The sequence below is a fragment of the Panicum virgatum genome, chromosome 2N, assembly GCF_016808335.1.
Source record: "Panicum virgatum strain AP13 chromosome 2N, P.virgatum_v5, whole genome shotgun sequence".
In the NCBI taxonomy this organism is placed as follows: domain Eukaryota; kingdom Viridiplantae; phylum Streptophyta; class Magnoliopsida; order Poales; family Poaceae; genus Panicum; species Panicum virgatum.
The window spans coordinates 49,272,863-49,288,272 of record NC_053146.1 but is presented as its reverse complement, the minus strand read 5'-3'; the positions used below and the strand labels follow the sequence as shown (position 1 = coordinate 49,288,272).

General features: G+C 45.0%; 1 protein-coding gene across 1 annotated transcript; it reads left to right on the top strand.

Annotated features, from left to right (window-relative positions):
- Positions 1 to 10,994: 10,994 nt before the first annotated feature.
- Positions 10,995 to 14,728, top strand: LOC120662701. Its single transcript, XM_039941796.1, has 6 exons — positions 10,995 to 11,027; positions 11,825 to 12,212; positions 12,302 to 12,543; positions 14,020 to 14,124; positions 14,329 to 14,400; positions 14,480 to 14,728. Exons 1-6 carry the CDS (start codon positions 10,995 to 10,997, stop codon positions 14,549 to 14,551), a joined length of 912 nt encoding a protein of 303 aa, XP_039797730.1. The 3' UTR covers positions 14,552 to 14,728.
- Positions 14,729 to 15,410: the final 682 nt, after the last annotated feature.

The following is a 15,410-nucleotide window of genomic DNA, read 5'->3' as shown; positions in this document are numbered from 1 at the left end:
CCGCATACGGCGAAGTGAAGCCCAGTCTGCACCTCACATTTCACCTCGTAGATGGGTACGTATACCGCATATGGATAGAATACAGTGCCCCCCCACACAAACACTATATTGTTGCTGAATCTTTGATCACGGTTTTATTCCCATCGAAATTTTAACATTTTCCTATTCGACGGTTCAGAAACAGTGTTCCATCATCGAGAGATTTGAATTTACAGTCGGGCCCGCTTGCTTTGTTTGGAAATGGACTCGATATACCATCTAAATTCCAGAGAGTATGGGGGTAGCGAGGGGTGCTAGGTCTTTCTTTGCAAGCGTTTCCCGATGGCCTGCGATGGCTTGGATGGTGAAGTTTTCAATCGTTGAGTGCAGATCAGGGATAGATCACCACCTACTTGGTAATTTTCTTAGAGAGCATCTTGGTGAGGAAAACTCTGGGTTTGTGGATTTGGTTCAGAGATTTTTGGTGCGGGGAAAAAAATACAGATGGCGATGACTGAAATGAGAAAGGAAGGAGTTCGGCAAGACGACTTTAGTTCACACGTGAAAGTGCTTCAAAAGGTGTCAGCAGGTGCGTGGAGTCGGAGCCGGCATGATCGCCCGCTGGGCGTGTTTGCCCACTTTAGAGTCTTCTTAGAAAGTCGAGCCCCATAACAATACCGAGATTTATTGAGGGATTTACCTCAGACATGAGAGGGCCTTACCTTTAAGTAGAATTCCTCCCGATGGTCGGATACTAGAATCATCTATTTATAAGGGACTTGCAGGACAATCATAAATACTAGATTCGGGATCCTTACTTTAGCTTCCCCGGGCTATTTCTCCATGCCCCTTCCGCATGCGCTTTGCGCGCCATTGGCGCTTTGCTCTCCTCTTATTTCTTAATTGGAGGGTTCGGATGAACTTCGCCATTCTTTCCCAACAAAAATGGAAAGGGTTGTATCACATCAAGATGTCGATTCGTTTTCCGCCCCAAATCTTCGGTGAGAGCAAAGCCCAATATAGCATAACCAAATGATTGTTTAGCCAATGAAGGATTTCACACCACGGAATGAATCGAGGAACTGAGGACGTTTCCAATACCGTAACAAGTGAGTAGGGCCCAGTAGAACGTCCATGAATTTTTTTCATCAACTTGATGAATTAATTTTAAGATATAGGACTTCCCTATTAGAACAGGCTGCTCTTTCTTTTTCTGCACAAAAGAGGCCTTCCTAATTCACTAATTTGTAGGAAGATACTGGACTTTTGGATTTGAAAAAAAGTTTCAAAAGATATGTCTAAAGTAGATGGTGATTGATAGAGCAATTCTTGCTCGTAAGTTCCAGTATGAGTCTGACCCTTAGTCCTCTTCAGAATTGTCCTAATCTTACTCACCTTGTAGAGCTGCCTCAGGCATCTTTTGGAAAAACTTTCGAGTCCAAAACTTTTTAAGAATAAAATAAAAAGTTTTGGACCGATTTGTTGAAACAGTTTTCAACAGGTATCCCTTGGAAATGGGGTACTTGACTATTCTACAAGGATTCTAGTGGATTTGGAACAAACTATGTTGGAGTTAATTTTATTCTAAAAAGTTGGCAGTCGAATTTCTACTGGAGAGTCAAAAAATTCTACTACTGCCTGCCCAACAAAAAATAAAAACCATACCCAACATACCTAACTCCTCCTGGTTCAAGGTTTTCTATTTCTGAACACTTGAAAAAAGGAGGATATGGGGTTTCTGATCCTAGGGTGAAAAGGAAGGGAACAGATACCCAATAAAATTCTTAAGAGGAACGTTTGGTAATGGTCTTGGGCGGAAAAGCGTAACGACTTGATTTTGAGATAGAGGATATTGAAAGAAGTGCGTAGGTAGGCCTCAACGTGTTCATTGAGTGGTCGCCTAAGTACATGTATGGTTTACTGGTGTAAGCATCTAGGCCCTCAAGGTATGTTTCGGTGATTAATGACAACCATTATTGTGACTAATGAGTTTGTGTAGCTTAATAGATCATTATCGCTCATTTGGTCATATGTCAAAAGAGGCCCCTCAATTTCGTTATTCAAAAAGACGATCTCGGTATTCATCTCAAATATATAACAAGACTAAGGATCTTTCTAGTCCTAAGTGTCGTAAGGTTGAGAAAGACACTTAGGTTAGTATAGGTTTTATAGTTTTGTAGTGATCACACTATTAAGAGGGGTTAAGGTCAAGTAACTTGAGCATGGACATGGTCATTTGAAAATGGATGCACACTATGGTCACTCAGGTTTATAGAAGTTCAAATAAGTGGTTTTCAACTTATATCTCAAGAATATTTGGATTTCACTCAAGACTCAAATCAGAAAAAGTCTATACACCGGTTTAACCGACGCTTCCACTTTTCTATACGTCGGTTAAACACAGTCAGCAGAGTCTGGACATGTTCTATACACCAGTTAAATCGATGTTGTTTGAATTAACGTCGGTGCATTAGTCCAGAGTTGGTTTTTCCAGGGCATTTCAAGTTCAATACACCGGTTAAACCGACGCTATTTGAAATGAGACGTCGGTGCAATTGACCAGTGAGATGGTTTTCCCAGAGATTTCAGAAGTTGTACTCACCGGTTAAACCGACGATGGATTTGAGTTAACGTCGGTGCAGTTGTCCAGAGACTTGGCTTTTCAGTTGATCAGTGGACAACTACACTCACCAGTTAAACCGATGATACGTCGGGTTAATCTGCCCAAGTTGTAACGGCTAGTTTTCAGAATGGGCAGTTTACATTCATCGGTTAAACCGACACTGGCTATTGGAGGATCGTCGGATTAACCGGCGCTACGCAGTTTTCTGGCAGCTTTTCTCCAACGGCTCTATTCGTGTGAGCTGCCTATATATACCCCTCCAATGGGTCATTTTGCACACTCTTGACACCAGGCAACATTCATACACTCATATATTGTTGAGAGCCAACTTGAGCTTCATCATTCACATATTTGTTCATTCAATCATTCAAGAAGCAAGACTAAGGACTTGAGTAGCGAGAAGCTTGTGTGCATCCGTTCTTGGTGATCGGTTCTTGCTCAAGTAAAGACCCTAGCTTGTTACTCTTGGTGATTGGCAGCACCTATGCGATCTTGGTGATTGAAGGTGTTTTTTCCGGAGCTTGCCAACGATTGTGGGAGCCCGAAGAAGTTTGTACGTGGCTTGAGTTCCACCACGCCGGGGATGGTGAACGGAGACTCTTAGTTAGCGCCCTCGTCTCGGTGACTTGGGAGGTGACAAGACTCTTAGTGAGTGTCACAACGTGGATTAGGGGTGTGTGCCAACACATCGACACCACGGGAAAAAATCCGGTTGTCTCTTGCCCACTCTTTACTTTCAAGCACTTACTTTCATGCAATTATTCATGTGTTTGACCTTAGAGATCATAACTTAGCTCTACCTTGCTTAGTTTCATATCTAGTTGTATCTTCATAAGCTTGTGTAGTTTGCTTAGCTAGCCGGTTGGTGAATTAAGCCTTACTAATATTGCATAGGTTAAGGTTGCTTTACTTTTTTTTAGAAATTTGAAAAATGCCCAATTCACCCCCCTCTTGGTCCATCGATCCTTACAACTGGACCGTGTTCTCATTCTATCCTCCCGCTCATGTCAGCTATAGCTAACGCCTGAATGATCGCATTTTGTATCACCATAATATTTGATGGTAATATGGTAACGTGTGGGCATGCACTACTGGAGAAATATACATTGGTACCAGCACGTTAGTGCCGGTCAACTAGGGGCCGGCACTAACGTGCCTAAACAGTAACCCGCGGGCACGTTAGTGCCGGCTATAAACCCCAGCCGGTACTAACGTGCCATCCCCCCAACGGTCAACATCTAACCCACAACGGTCAGAAGTCTGTTCATGCCGGCTAGAGATACTAGCCGGCACTAACTTGGCACGGGGCAAGTTAGTGCCGGCTGGTGGCTTTAGCCGGCACTAACTTGCACCATATATACCAGTCACTCCTTCTTCCCCAGCCCGACCAATTCATTTGGCTGAGCTCCTCCTCTCTCTCATGGCGTGTTAGAGGGGAGGTGCTGCCCATTTTCCCCCAAATTTGTGAGGATTTCACCCATCCAAGTGCACCAAAGGTTAGTAGCTTCTTCCACTCTTCTTTCACGGTGTTTATTCTTTGTTTCATGCTTTCTAGATAAAGAAAATAGTGATTTTAAGGTTGAGGAAAAATGAGCATAATTTTCCGATTTGTTCATTAATTTGAGCAAAATAGAATCGATTTGTTACTTTTTAGAGAAGGTTTTCTAGATAGTTTGACTATGACACATTTAGAGTAATTTTTTTGAATTATTTCATGGGGACATGTGTATATGTTATTATGCAAAATTTTAAGGATTTTAAGGATGACGGAAAATGAGCATGATTTATTAATTTGTTCATTAATTTGAGCAAGGTAGAATTGATTTGTTGCTTTTTAGAGAATGATTACTATATAGTTTGACTATCACACATTTAGAATGATTTTTTTGAATTATTTCATGGTGACATGTGTATATGTTATTGTGCCAATTTATTTTGCTATTTAGTTTAAATTTACTAGATAGGTGGCCTATGACACATTTACATTTTTTTTGAATTACTTCATAGTAACCTGTTTTTAGGGATAATGAGCATGATTTTTTTTAATTTGTACATAAGTTCCACAAGAAATAAGTTTCGCCGATAGTTTTTATATTCTAGTTTCTTTGGATAATTTGTGTTGGATGTTGAGACATTTATTTGTGTACGTTCTTTTAGCGACAATTATGCCAATTTGAGATATGTAGAATTGATTTTTGTTTTTATATAGTAATTAATTATAGATGGACCAGCAATGGATGCACGGAAGCCGAAGTACCTCGGCGTGGATTCAGGGTTTATATTCTTTTCTCGAGGCGGCAATGGCAAATAGGTCGCCAAAGGGTTTAATGTGTTGTCCATGCAGTGTTTGCGAAAATAAAAAGGAATTCCGAAAAAGAGATACTCTATGGAATCACCTGGCCTTGAATGGTTTCATGAGTAACTATAGCCTTTGGACTAAGCACGGCGAAGTTGGAGTTATGATGGAAGATAATGAAGAAGATGACGATGGTGATAACAATCTTCCAGATTGTGCATGGGTTTATGAAGCAGGTGGCTTTCAAGATGAACCAATGGACGAGGGTGAAGCAAATATTGCACAAGAGGAGCCACCTGACGAGCTAGGTCAGGCGTTGTTTGATGCACAGAAAGACAGTGAAACTGTGAAGGAGGCATTAAAGTTCGAGAAGATGTTGGAGGATCACAAAAGGCCGTTGTTCCCTAGTTGCAAACCGGAGCAGAAGAAGTTGGGTACCACGCTAGAGATGCTGAAATGGAAGGAAACTAATGGTGTTACCGATAAGGGATTTGATGAGCTATTAAAGATGGTAAAGAACATGCTTCCTGAGGGCAATGAACTGCCGTCAACAACATACGAAGCTAAAAAGATGGTTTGCCCTCTTGGATTGGACATGCAGAAGATTCACACATGTCCTAACGACTGCATGCTATAAATTCCCAAACTAAAACATACTATACGTAACGTAAGAAATCAATCTGGGTTCCTATAAATTCCCTAGATCATTCTATTTCCACTGAATTTTTTGACGGCTTATGTACAAGTACGATCTTCTTTGTCACCGAAGTGAAACTAAATGTCCAAATATTAACGCGAAGGGAATCATGTTAAGACCATTATTGTTCGAAAAAAAAGTTAAAACCACTCGACAAAAGAAAAGGAAAAAGGTTGTAGTGGACAGAACAACTGTTTTTCATCTAGGACGTATTGCGATTCTAAATGCTGCTGATTAGGTCAACTCAGTGCACACTTTCATGATACGGTTACCTAGATCGGAAACTTGATAACTGTATCAGATAAATTTTATGTGATAAAACTCTTATCATATCCTATGAATTTTTTTTCTTTTTTATATGTCAGCAAAATTGATGATATTTAATGTTATAAAGCTACTATAAAACTCTATTAAAATCAGAGGATTGTAATTAATTGGTTAGTATCTTGACGTGAGTTATTCAGTTATTCACGAACCCCTAGGGAGCAGGACGTACGGTTGAGGCTGGACATGCATGTGCCACCTCGTCGGTTGTCGCGACGGTTTCGCGTTTCTGGTCGTGCATACATACTACGGTGGGTGCGCTCAGCCCTGCCCTGCCAATCTGGCCTGCCATCGCGCTGCAAAGATCAAAAGTCAGAGGGGAAGATTACAAGGCGGTAAGGAACAAATCAGGTGACAGTGCTCCGCAGCGCCGTGTTGGCTTTTCCTATTTGACCGATCCGAGCTCCGACTCCGAGGCGCGCACACATGACCCGAGGTTGCTGCATGCAATGCAATCCGCAATCGTCGGCCCCAACGGAATCGTCGGCACCTTCTCGGACTTTCAAACGGAACAGGGGGTTGCGGACGCGCGGTGGAGGAAGGAACGGGTTGGTGAAGGTGCTACCGTCCAAGCCTAGCTAGAAATGGAGATCCTGATGAGCTTTTTACGTTTGGTCGTTGCATTTGGAGCTTTGAGCTCCCGCGCATAGAAAGGTCACTGCGGCATCAAGTCAACATTGCATTGGGCCCTGAGCATTTTTGCTAGCCGCTGATGCGACGATGAGACCAGTTTGATGGATGCGACAGTGTTTGCATGATGCAGGTCCGTGCACACTCCCGAGTTTTGGAAGCTGGAGTACTCTCGTTACTCAAGCTGAGCATGCGTCTAAGTATCTGATTAGATCAGAGGCGTATTATTAGGTGCAGGTCCTTGTGCTACATGTATGTTCTGGAACGTCACTTAAGTTATTAGTAGCAGGACGGATACCACTGGGAACAAGTCATTTTTGTATGTGCTACTATAGTAGAGGAGAGAGGACCCACATGTCATCTCACCATATCACTCTGCTTAATTAGATCTGTCAGCAGAGGCGGAGCTACCCATCACGCAGGATGGGGCAGCTGCCCCAGCTAACTCCAGAACAAGTAGTCAATAGTTACCAGTTAAAACACAAAACTGTGCATGGTCTGGTGGTAAGAGGTGCTTATCCTGAGGAGCAAGTGGCAAGTTCAAATCCTTTCCGTGACTGTTTTGCACTATTTTTTTCCCTATTTTCTCCACACCAGGCTCATTTCCTCGTGCTTGCTTAGTTCCCTCGCTTTCCTCCGGCTGGTTTTGCACTATTTTTTCCCCTATTTTCTCCACACCAGGCTCATTTCCTCGTGCTTGCTTAGTTCCCTCGCTTTCCTCCGGCTGGTTCACTCCTGTTTCCTTATTTTTGAGTGTTATTTTCAAATCAATATAATATATAATTATATATAATATATTACACTAGTATTTTTTTTCTATTCTCTAATGAGATATATCCTCTTAGATTTATTACACATAGTCACATATAATCATATATTACACTAACTCATTTGTTCTTCAAATTTACAAGTTGATATTGATTGAATTAATGGATTATATTAAGGTGGTATTTTCTGCTATCCTCTAATGAGATATACCCTCTTAAATCAATCTTTTGATTTATTACATAGTAGATATTCATGTATGTCTTATGCAATGTCATTAAAAAATGTGCTTATAGTGATTTAATATTTAGATTTATTACATAGTAAATATTCATGTATATCTATACGATGTCATTAAAAAATTGTATTTATAGTATGCCCCACCTAAATTTCTAGGCTAGCTCCGGCACTCTGTCAGCCCGTCGATCTGGTCCCCCGGGCAAGCCCGGTCGCCGCCGTTTACGCTGCGCGCGCGCGCTCTGGGGTCATGGGCGGAGCTAGGGGTATGCCCCTGTATTCCTTGGCATACTCAAGATTTGAAAAGAAATACTAGTAAAGATATATAGATGCATCTCCAAGAGTTTTTCTAAAACACACTATCTAAATTATCATTTGAAGAGTCTTCTACATCAAAGTTGTTTTCTATATGTTTTCACTCTCCAACAGCTTTTTATATATCTTGTGTACACTCTAGAAAGCCATTTTCGTTATCTATCTTTAGTTAGCAAGAAATACAGAACAGGGGACGGCTACATTTGGATAACCACTTAGAGAAACTGTTGTAGGGTATTTTTCCATCAAAATCTCTATTCCTAGCAATGAGAAGAAAGATATAGAGAGTCTCTTGGAGTTGCTCTTATACTGTCAAATATGGTTCATTGGCTCAATACACCAAAGCTCACGAACCAAGCCTAGAAATGCAGAAACTTACGTCCCTCATGTGATCTCAACGCTGTGGAGTACCGCTCGTGTCCTGCTATGCGAGTCGCGTCCAGTCGGTGCTCGGTGCTCGACGAGATGGTGGCTCTCCGCTCGGATGCTCCCCTACTCTAGTGATCGGCAATCGGAGACCTGACGGCCTCGCGACCTCATGTCCTCGCCCACATGGGCCATGGCTTGCGTCCTCTCCTGCTAGCGCGAGTTGTGAAGAAAAGAAGGTGCCTACCACCAGCCCACCGGGCACCGGCGGCCAAGACAACGACGTCCAAGACCCTCCTCTGACCGGTGGCCCTCTCGGACCACTGTTTTGTAATATTGTTTAATTATTCATGTTTAGAACTTAAATTTTGGTTACTATTATGGATTTGTTATGATCATTATAACTTATCGTCCATTATATTGTGTATTTGCTTTGAAACTTGGCATACCCAGCCTCAAATTCCTGGCTCCGCCACTGTCTGGGGTAGCTGGCTCAAGTACGGACCCGGCCCAGGACCCCATGCGCACGGCACGGCACTGCACACCGAGCATCGCCGACCCACCGCGCCACGCAGCACTCGACACGGAGAATATGTGCATCCGGAGCGTGCGCGCGCGCGCGCGAGCGCGGGGGGCACGCGCACTTGTACGTGTGTCTCTCTCTTGGTGCCGCCGTGTGCCCGTGTCGATCGGGCTACTACACCCGAGCATGTAGTGGTTGAGGGTTTGGTCGAGGAGTAGAGGTGATTGAGCATGTGCGAATTGAAGGGCGGTGCTGGCCGGTCGACCGCCCGTCGGTGAGCCGTAAGGGTCCAGAACATCCGCCACGCCCCTAGCTCCCAGCTTTGCAGCAGGACCCGCGCGTCGGCCGGGCGGGGTGCGGCCTCTGCACCGAGCCGCACCGCCTCCCGACGCGCGGCCGGTGCCCGGCCAGACTCCCGGTCGCCTCCGCGTCAAGCGATTTGGCGGGCAGGTCCTTGAAATAATACGTAACATACTTGGTTTCTAGCACTCCAGATCGGCAGATCGCAGTAGTTAAGCACGTGATTAGTTTTTCAGGGATAAGCACGTCATTAGTAGCAGCAATTATCCTGTCATTAGCAGTTTGGAAGGAGCACCCTTAAGAGCCGATGCTCTTGTATACTTGATGAGTTATCTAAAAGAATTTTTTTTTATCAAAATATGAATCCAATAGCTCTTGTATTTTGTTTAGCTAGCTATCTTGCTTTCTATTTCCTCCCCGTCACTGGGGAAAAAAAAAAGACAACAACTCCCGCTCGCCATCTCCCGTGGCCTGCTCCCCCGCGCATCTCCCGCGGTCCGCTGCATGTCCTGCGCCGCCCCCGGCATCGATCGAGCGCGGCCCCCGCAATCCCCGGCCGCCGGCGAGCGCCGTCCCCGCCGGCGAGTGCCATTGCTGAGCGTCGCCCCCGCCGTCCTGGGCCGTCGTCGAGCGCCGCCCCTACCCAGTTGTCGCTGGCCGCCGCTGAGCACTGCCCCCACCGTCCCAGGCCGCCGTCGAGCGCCGCCCCCACCGTCCCGGGCGGGTTGGAGCAGTTCGATTCGATCCGTCATCGACGTGCGCGTCTGGCGCGGCGACCCTGCGCTCCCGGCGCCGGGCGAGCTCCCTGTCATGGCTTGCAGCACGGGCGGGTGAGCACAGCGGCCAGAGCAGGTCCGGCCGACACCGGGCCGCGCGACACTGCACGCATGTGTCCGGCTCCCTTCTCAGCAAGGGCAGCAGCATCAGGTCGTCGTAGTCCTCCCCCACTACTGGATCACCTAGCATGCGGGCGGACGATGAGGTCACGGCCACAAATGCGAGAGGCCTGGGAGCAGGCGAGGAGAAAGTGGAGGGGTAGCAAGAGGCAACGCACGGCCTGGGCGCCCTCGCCGCGCCGGCCGCGGCGTTGGCGAGGTGGAGGGTGGCGGTGCGGCGGCTCACCAATCGTGCGCCAGAGGAGATGTGGAGAAGAAGATACATATGGAATATGGAAAGTGCAGTTTTAAAGAATCTGTTGGTTTACCCACGTTATAAGAAGTCTTCTATTTTTTTACAAAACTTGTAAAACTTTAAATTTAGCTAATATTATACAAGAGTTCTTGGAGATGCTCTAAGGATAGCTACGAGTGCGCCTTTAGAAGGATACAAGAACGTAATCACATTGAACCAGGTAGAGTAGTTTCTAAAATTCAATTGAAATTTCGTGAATTTCAGTCTCTTCGATCAGGTAGTTTTGGTCTTTTTGATCACAACCGAATTACGGTTCGCTCTACGATTTATCGAGAAATATACTTTTCAGTCTTAACTAGGATTACTCCTGCGTTGCATAAATATTAAGAACATGTGTTGTATACATTTGTGTGTTTTTACAACCAGTATCAAAGTAGTATTGTCATATAATTAAAAAAAAACTGCATGAATACAATTCACGACTATAATAACCATTTGTCATACAAATTAAATATGGTTACCAAAACTGAAAGTAAACAAACAAGAGTGCTATCACAGCTACTCATGCAAGCTGCAGAGTTAATCATCAACATAGGTTGGTACAACCACGACAAGCATTTGAAGAACTGATATGATAGAAGGGAAATTGCGTGATCTACTCTCATCCAATTGTGTCGCCCAATCTCTCTATGATCGACTCATATCCAATTGTCACGCACAAGCACAAAAACATGTAGCTTCGATTCAAGAAAGAAGGAAAAAATAGTCACCTTGGCAGGTAGGAGAGAAACTGGGCTCGAATACGAAGATGGGAGCGCAGGCATATGGGTTATCTACTATGGTATCTATAGATGAGATGGATACCTATATTTGTAGAGAGCAAATTTACTATAGCTTTGCGGGTGCCCTTAGCAATACAAAACCCGAGAAGCTGCTGTTAATTGCAGCTGGACACTACATGCACCTCGATTGTTGGGTGGGTGGGGGGGGGGGGATAATGAATGGTCCTCCGATGCATGATCATCAACATTTTTTTTTAAAATGCAGGGGTGTAGCTAGCGTGGGGGCAGGGGAGCTCCAATCCCCTACTCCATGTTGTCCATTGGAACCCCCACAAACCCTCTCTAAGAAATTTTGGTACAACGAAAAGGAGGAAGAAGGAGAAGAGAGGGAAAAAAAAGGAAATAGAGAAGAGATAAGGAAAAAAAAAGAACCCCCTTGGTTCAATCTCTGGCTCTGCCCCTGTGCATCAACCAGCCGTGTTCGCAACTGATCACAACGAGAACGGGAAGCAGTACAAGTGGGCAGAGAAGATTAAGGATGATGATTTATTTTCAAAATAAATCAAGGATGATGATGGCTACCGCACTATTAGACGCAAAAGGCAAATGAGATCGATCCTTTGAGTTTCCGAAAGTGTTCAGGAGAGGAACGCTTGATAGATTTTTCGATGAATGAAATGCTTTGCAGTTTGCGGTGCTAATAGAAATGATGTCTTCGGGAGTCTCAAAAAAAAAGAAATGATGTCTTCGGCCCAAGAAATTTTCCCAACCTGGATGGCAAAAGCCCATCATTTTTATCCCTGCCTGAAAGAAACGGCCCAAAGTTTTGTCTCTTCAACGGTCCTAAAAAGAAAAGAAAGCCCAGCGCATCGCGCGGCACCCCACGCGGACGCACAGACCAGTCGCCTCGCCTCCCAGTGCCCCCACTGGCCCACTCGAAGCGCCTGCCGCGCTGCGCACCGAACCAAACGCCTCGGCAGTCGGCACACGCGGCGCTCCAGCGCGCTTGCTTTGCTGCAGTGGACACTGGACAGAGACGAAGCGGCGCCGCCAAGCTCCCCAAAAACCTCCTCGCCGCCCTCTCTCGGTCTCTCCGAAGTCCGCCCTCGCCACAGGAAAAGCCGAGAGAAGCGTGGGGGGAAAACAGAGCTCAAGCACTCCTGCAGCGATGGCTCTCGCCGGGCTCGTGCGGGTCCTCCCTCCGCGACCCTCGCCGGCCTCGCGGCCCAAGCACCTCAAGCAAGGTAACGCTTCGCCGCCCCCCGCTCCCGGTGTTCGGATCCCACGGCTGCCGGTAGAGCTAAAACCCTAGTTTCGCTTTCGCTCCCCCAAGGTTTAGGCGGCCGCGGCGGTGCTTCGCTGGCCGTGCGGGCGAAGGACTCCGACGACTTCGGGGCCCTGCTCTCGGAGAAGCCCGCGGCGCCGGCGCCGGCGAAGCGGGACGGGTGGGAGGGGTTCGGCCGGGGTGTGGCCAGTGCGGCGGCGGAGGAGGAGGAGGAGGAGGGGAAGATGAAGGAAGAGGAAGTGCAGAGCGAGCCGGTATCGTGGGACGTCCTCAACCAGATCGGCGTCGAGGTGAGCGCGCGCAACCGATTGCTTGTGAGCTTGTCGTGTTGTGGATTTGAAATGGTTGAGTTGGTTTGAGGCGAAAAATGTTATGTGCCTAGATCAGCATGTTGATGCTAATGCAAGAGAGAAGTTCTTCATGCTTTATTCGGCGTGTTGACTTATACAAGGCTAGATCAGCTTATTTAACAGTATCGAAATGACTGCGAACTACAAAGCTGCAGCTGATTTAATTTGTTTCGGAAAATAGAGAGAGCACGCAAGCCACCATTCACTAATCACCATGTCTATCGAATTTTTGTAAAGGTTGCATTGAGATGGTTCAAAGCTGCAGCTGATTTATTCCAGAAAATAGAGAGCGCGCAAGCCACTAATCACTAATCGCCATATCTATCGAATTTTCATAAAGGTGGTACAGTGATGTATGCATTTTGATCAAATGCCAGTGTTCGGAGAGGTTGATGGCTTTCATGACTAAACTAAAACATTGTGTTCGCTGAATCGCTGTTGTGCTCTAACTGAGTGCACCCACGTTCTCTTTTCATGCAACCTTTTTTTTTTTTGAAAAAGGCATCATAGACACTTGAGTCATGACACATCTTGGATAAAATGCGGAAAAACCTCTTTATGAGACATCACAAATAATTCACAAAGTCTTTGTCATTGATGGAACTAGCAAAAAATAAAAGGCATACATCTTAGATTTAGAGTTTATGTTGATTTGGTCATATTATGCACCTTTTTTTTTCTGATAGCTAGTGCTTGGGGTCTTCCTATAAAGAAAATGTGTAGTAAAGCTGACAGATTAATCACTCACTGGTAACCACCTTGGACAGTGGAGGACATGCATCAATATAATCACAATTAATTGGGGAAATGGACTTTGCGGGCATTTCTGGGACTATGTCTTTCCCTACCATTGAAGTGATCAAAATTGTCTGCCGGTTTGTTGTAGTTTGATAGTGTTCTGGTATTTGATACTTAGCAGACCTTGGTTGCTGCCTTGCTTTGCTATGTTTTTACATTTTGCAGTTTACTTTCATAACTTTATGCTAAGCATTTGTTATGTCATTGCAAATTAGGTAGTGTTTGGTTTCACCGGTGGTAACGGAAATGGTAATGAAATAAATATTCCTAAATATTGGTCCTAACATATGTTTCTTAAGTAATAAATTTTCAACACGGCAAATTTTGACATTTCTTGTGCCTTCCCAAGTTTGCTGGTTGCGCACACTACCTTGTAAATACAATAGGCGCTCTTGCTGTGACAGCATATAAACTTGCTTAGTTTTACACTAATGTACTTCAATTAGCTTCAGTAAAAGAAAGAAAGCTACGATTTCTTTGAACACGGAATTTGAATTTTAAATTTAGAACCTGGTGGACTGGTATTATTTTAGTGGTCCAGGCCAGCCTGATTAATCATGTATGCAGTTTTCGATTTCCTACCTGTTATGTGTAATTCTAAAAACTTTTCTTATGCAGTTGGACTCTGACAAATCATATTCTGCTCTAGTATATGGCACGTCTGCTGTTGTTGCAATTTGGATATCATCGATTGTGGTTTCTGCACTTGATTCAGTCCCTTTGGTATGTAGCTCTCTCTTCTTTGTGTATGTGATATTTCAATCCAATACTCGAAATAGTACTATATAAGTATTAGTGGAACAACACAGAAATGAAATCACTGATAGATTTGAACCTGCTAGAGTATTACTTAGTGTGGTTTGACCAACGACTGGAATTTGATGGATAGCGCCTCCCAACAATATGATGATTGTTTTGGATGAGCAGGTTCCTCAGGTGATGGAAGTTGTTGGCCTTGGCTTCACAATTTGGTTCACATCGAGATATCTGATATTTAAGGTGATTAGTCATGCACCATTAGAAATATACACTTCCATTTAATGCCTCCAGTAGTGATATTTCAGTGTTTTTTGTGCAGGAGAACCGTGATGAACTTATCACCAGAGTTAGCTCCATCAAGAAGCAAATATTAGGGTCTCATGACAACTGAGCATAACTCTTATCTTCCGTTCATCTGTACTGGGGTATAGTGAAGACATTGTTCTGAATAATTAGTACTACGTTTTTGGGACCTTTTCCTTCTAATTGAAAAGCGGTTGTTGCATCGTGGCATTTCCAAATTAATTTAGGCAAGGGGCAGGCTGCGATAGCATTCTGTTTTGCACAATTATCTTTGCATCAAAAAGTGGTGGTTATGCGGCATTCCCAATTAATTTAGGTAAGCGGCAGGCTGCGATGGCGATGGCATTCTGTTTTTCTCAGTTTCTTTGCACGCTCTGCGGACCCATTGAGGCGGCGGCTATCCTTCTAGAGTCGTGCCGTTCGTCAGGTGGGTGCAGTACCTGTCAATTGTGACTTTGTGAGTTGTGCATAGGCTGCTCTGACCCGGCTTACGATCTGTGGTTGGTGCTGAAAATATAGTTTTCGCCGCCGCTCACTAAGCAATTATGTTCTCATTTCTCTTTTTTGAATACTCCCGTTGATACAGGTGTTCTGTTCTGAGGCTCTGTTCTGGTTTCCCCTCTTGCCTATAGTCACGTGTTTGACTCTTGCGCTAGCAGAAAGGATGGGTAGGTCAGATCATCAGAGTCAAGAGTCAGAAGAGTAGCGTAGAGGTTGCTCTGTGATAGCGCATCTGAGAAACACTGTTTCCTCGAGAGCCATGAACCATTTGGAATACGGAAGGGATCAGTTAGCCCGTCAGATCTGGGAGGAGGCAATCGGATAGCAAGGTCGAACTAAACGGCCATTAGCTTGTGCATGGGGCAGCAAGTCAAGTGTATGGATCTGGGCGGAGTGGCTGAGTGACCACAGGCTGGCCAATCAGGCGGACGAGATCCATCATCATA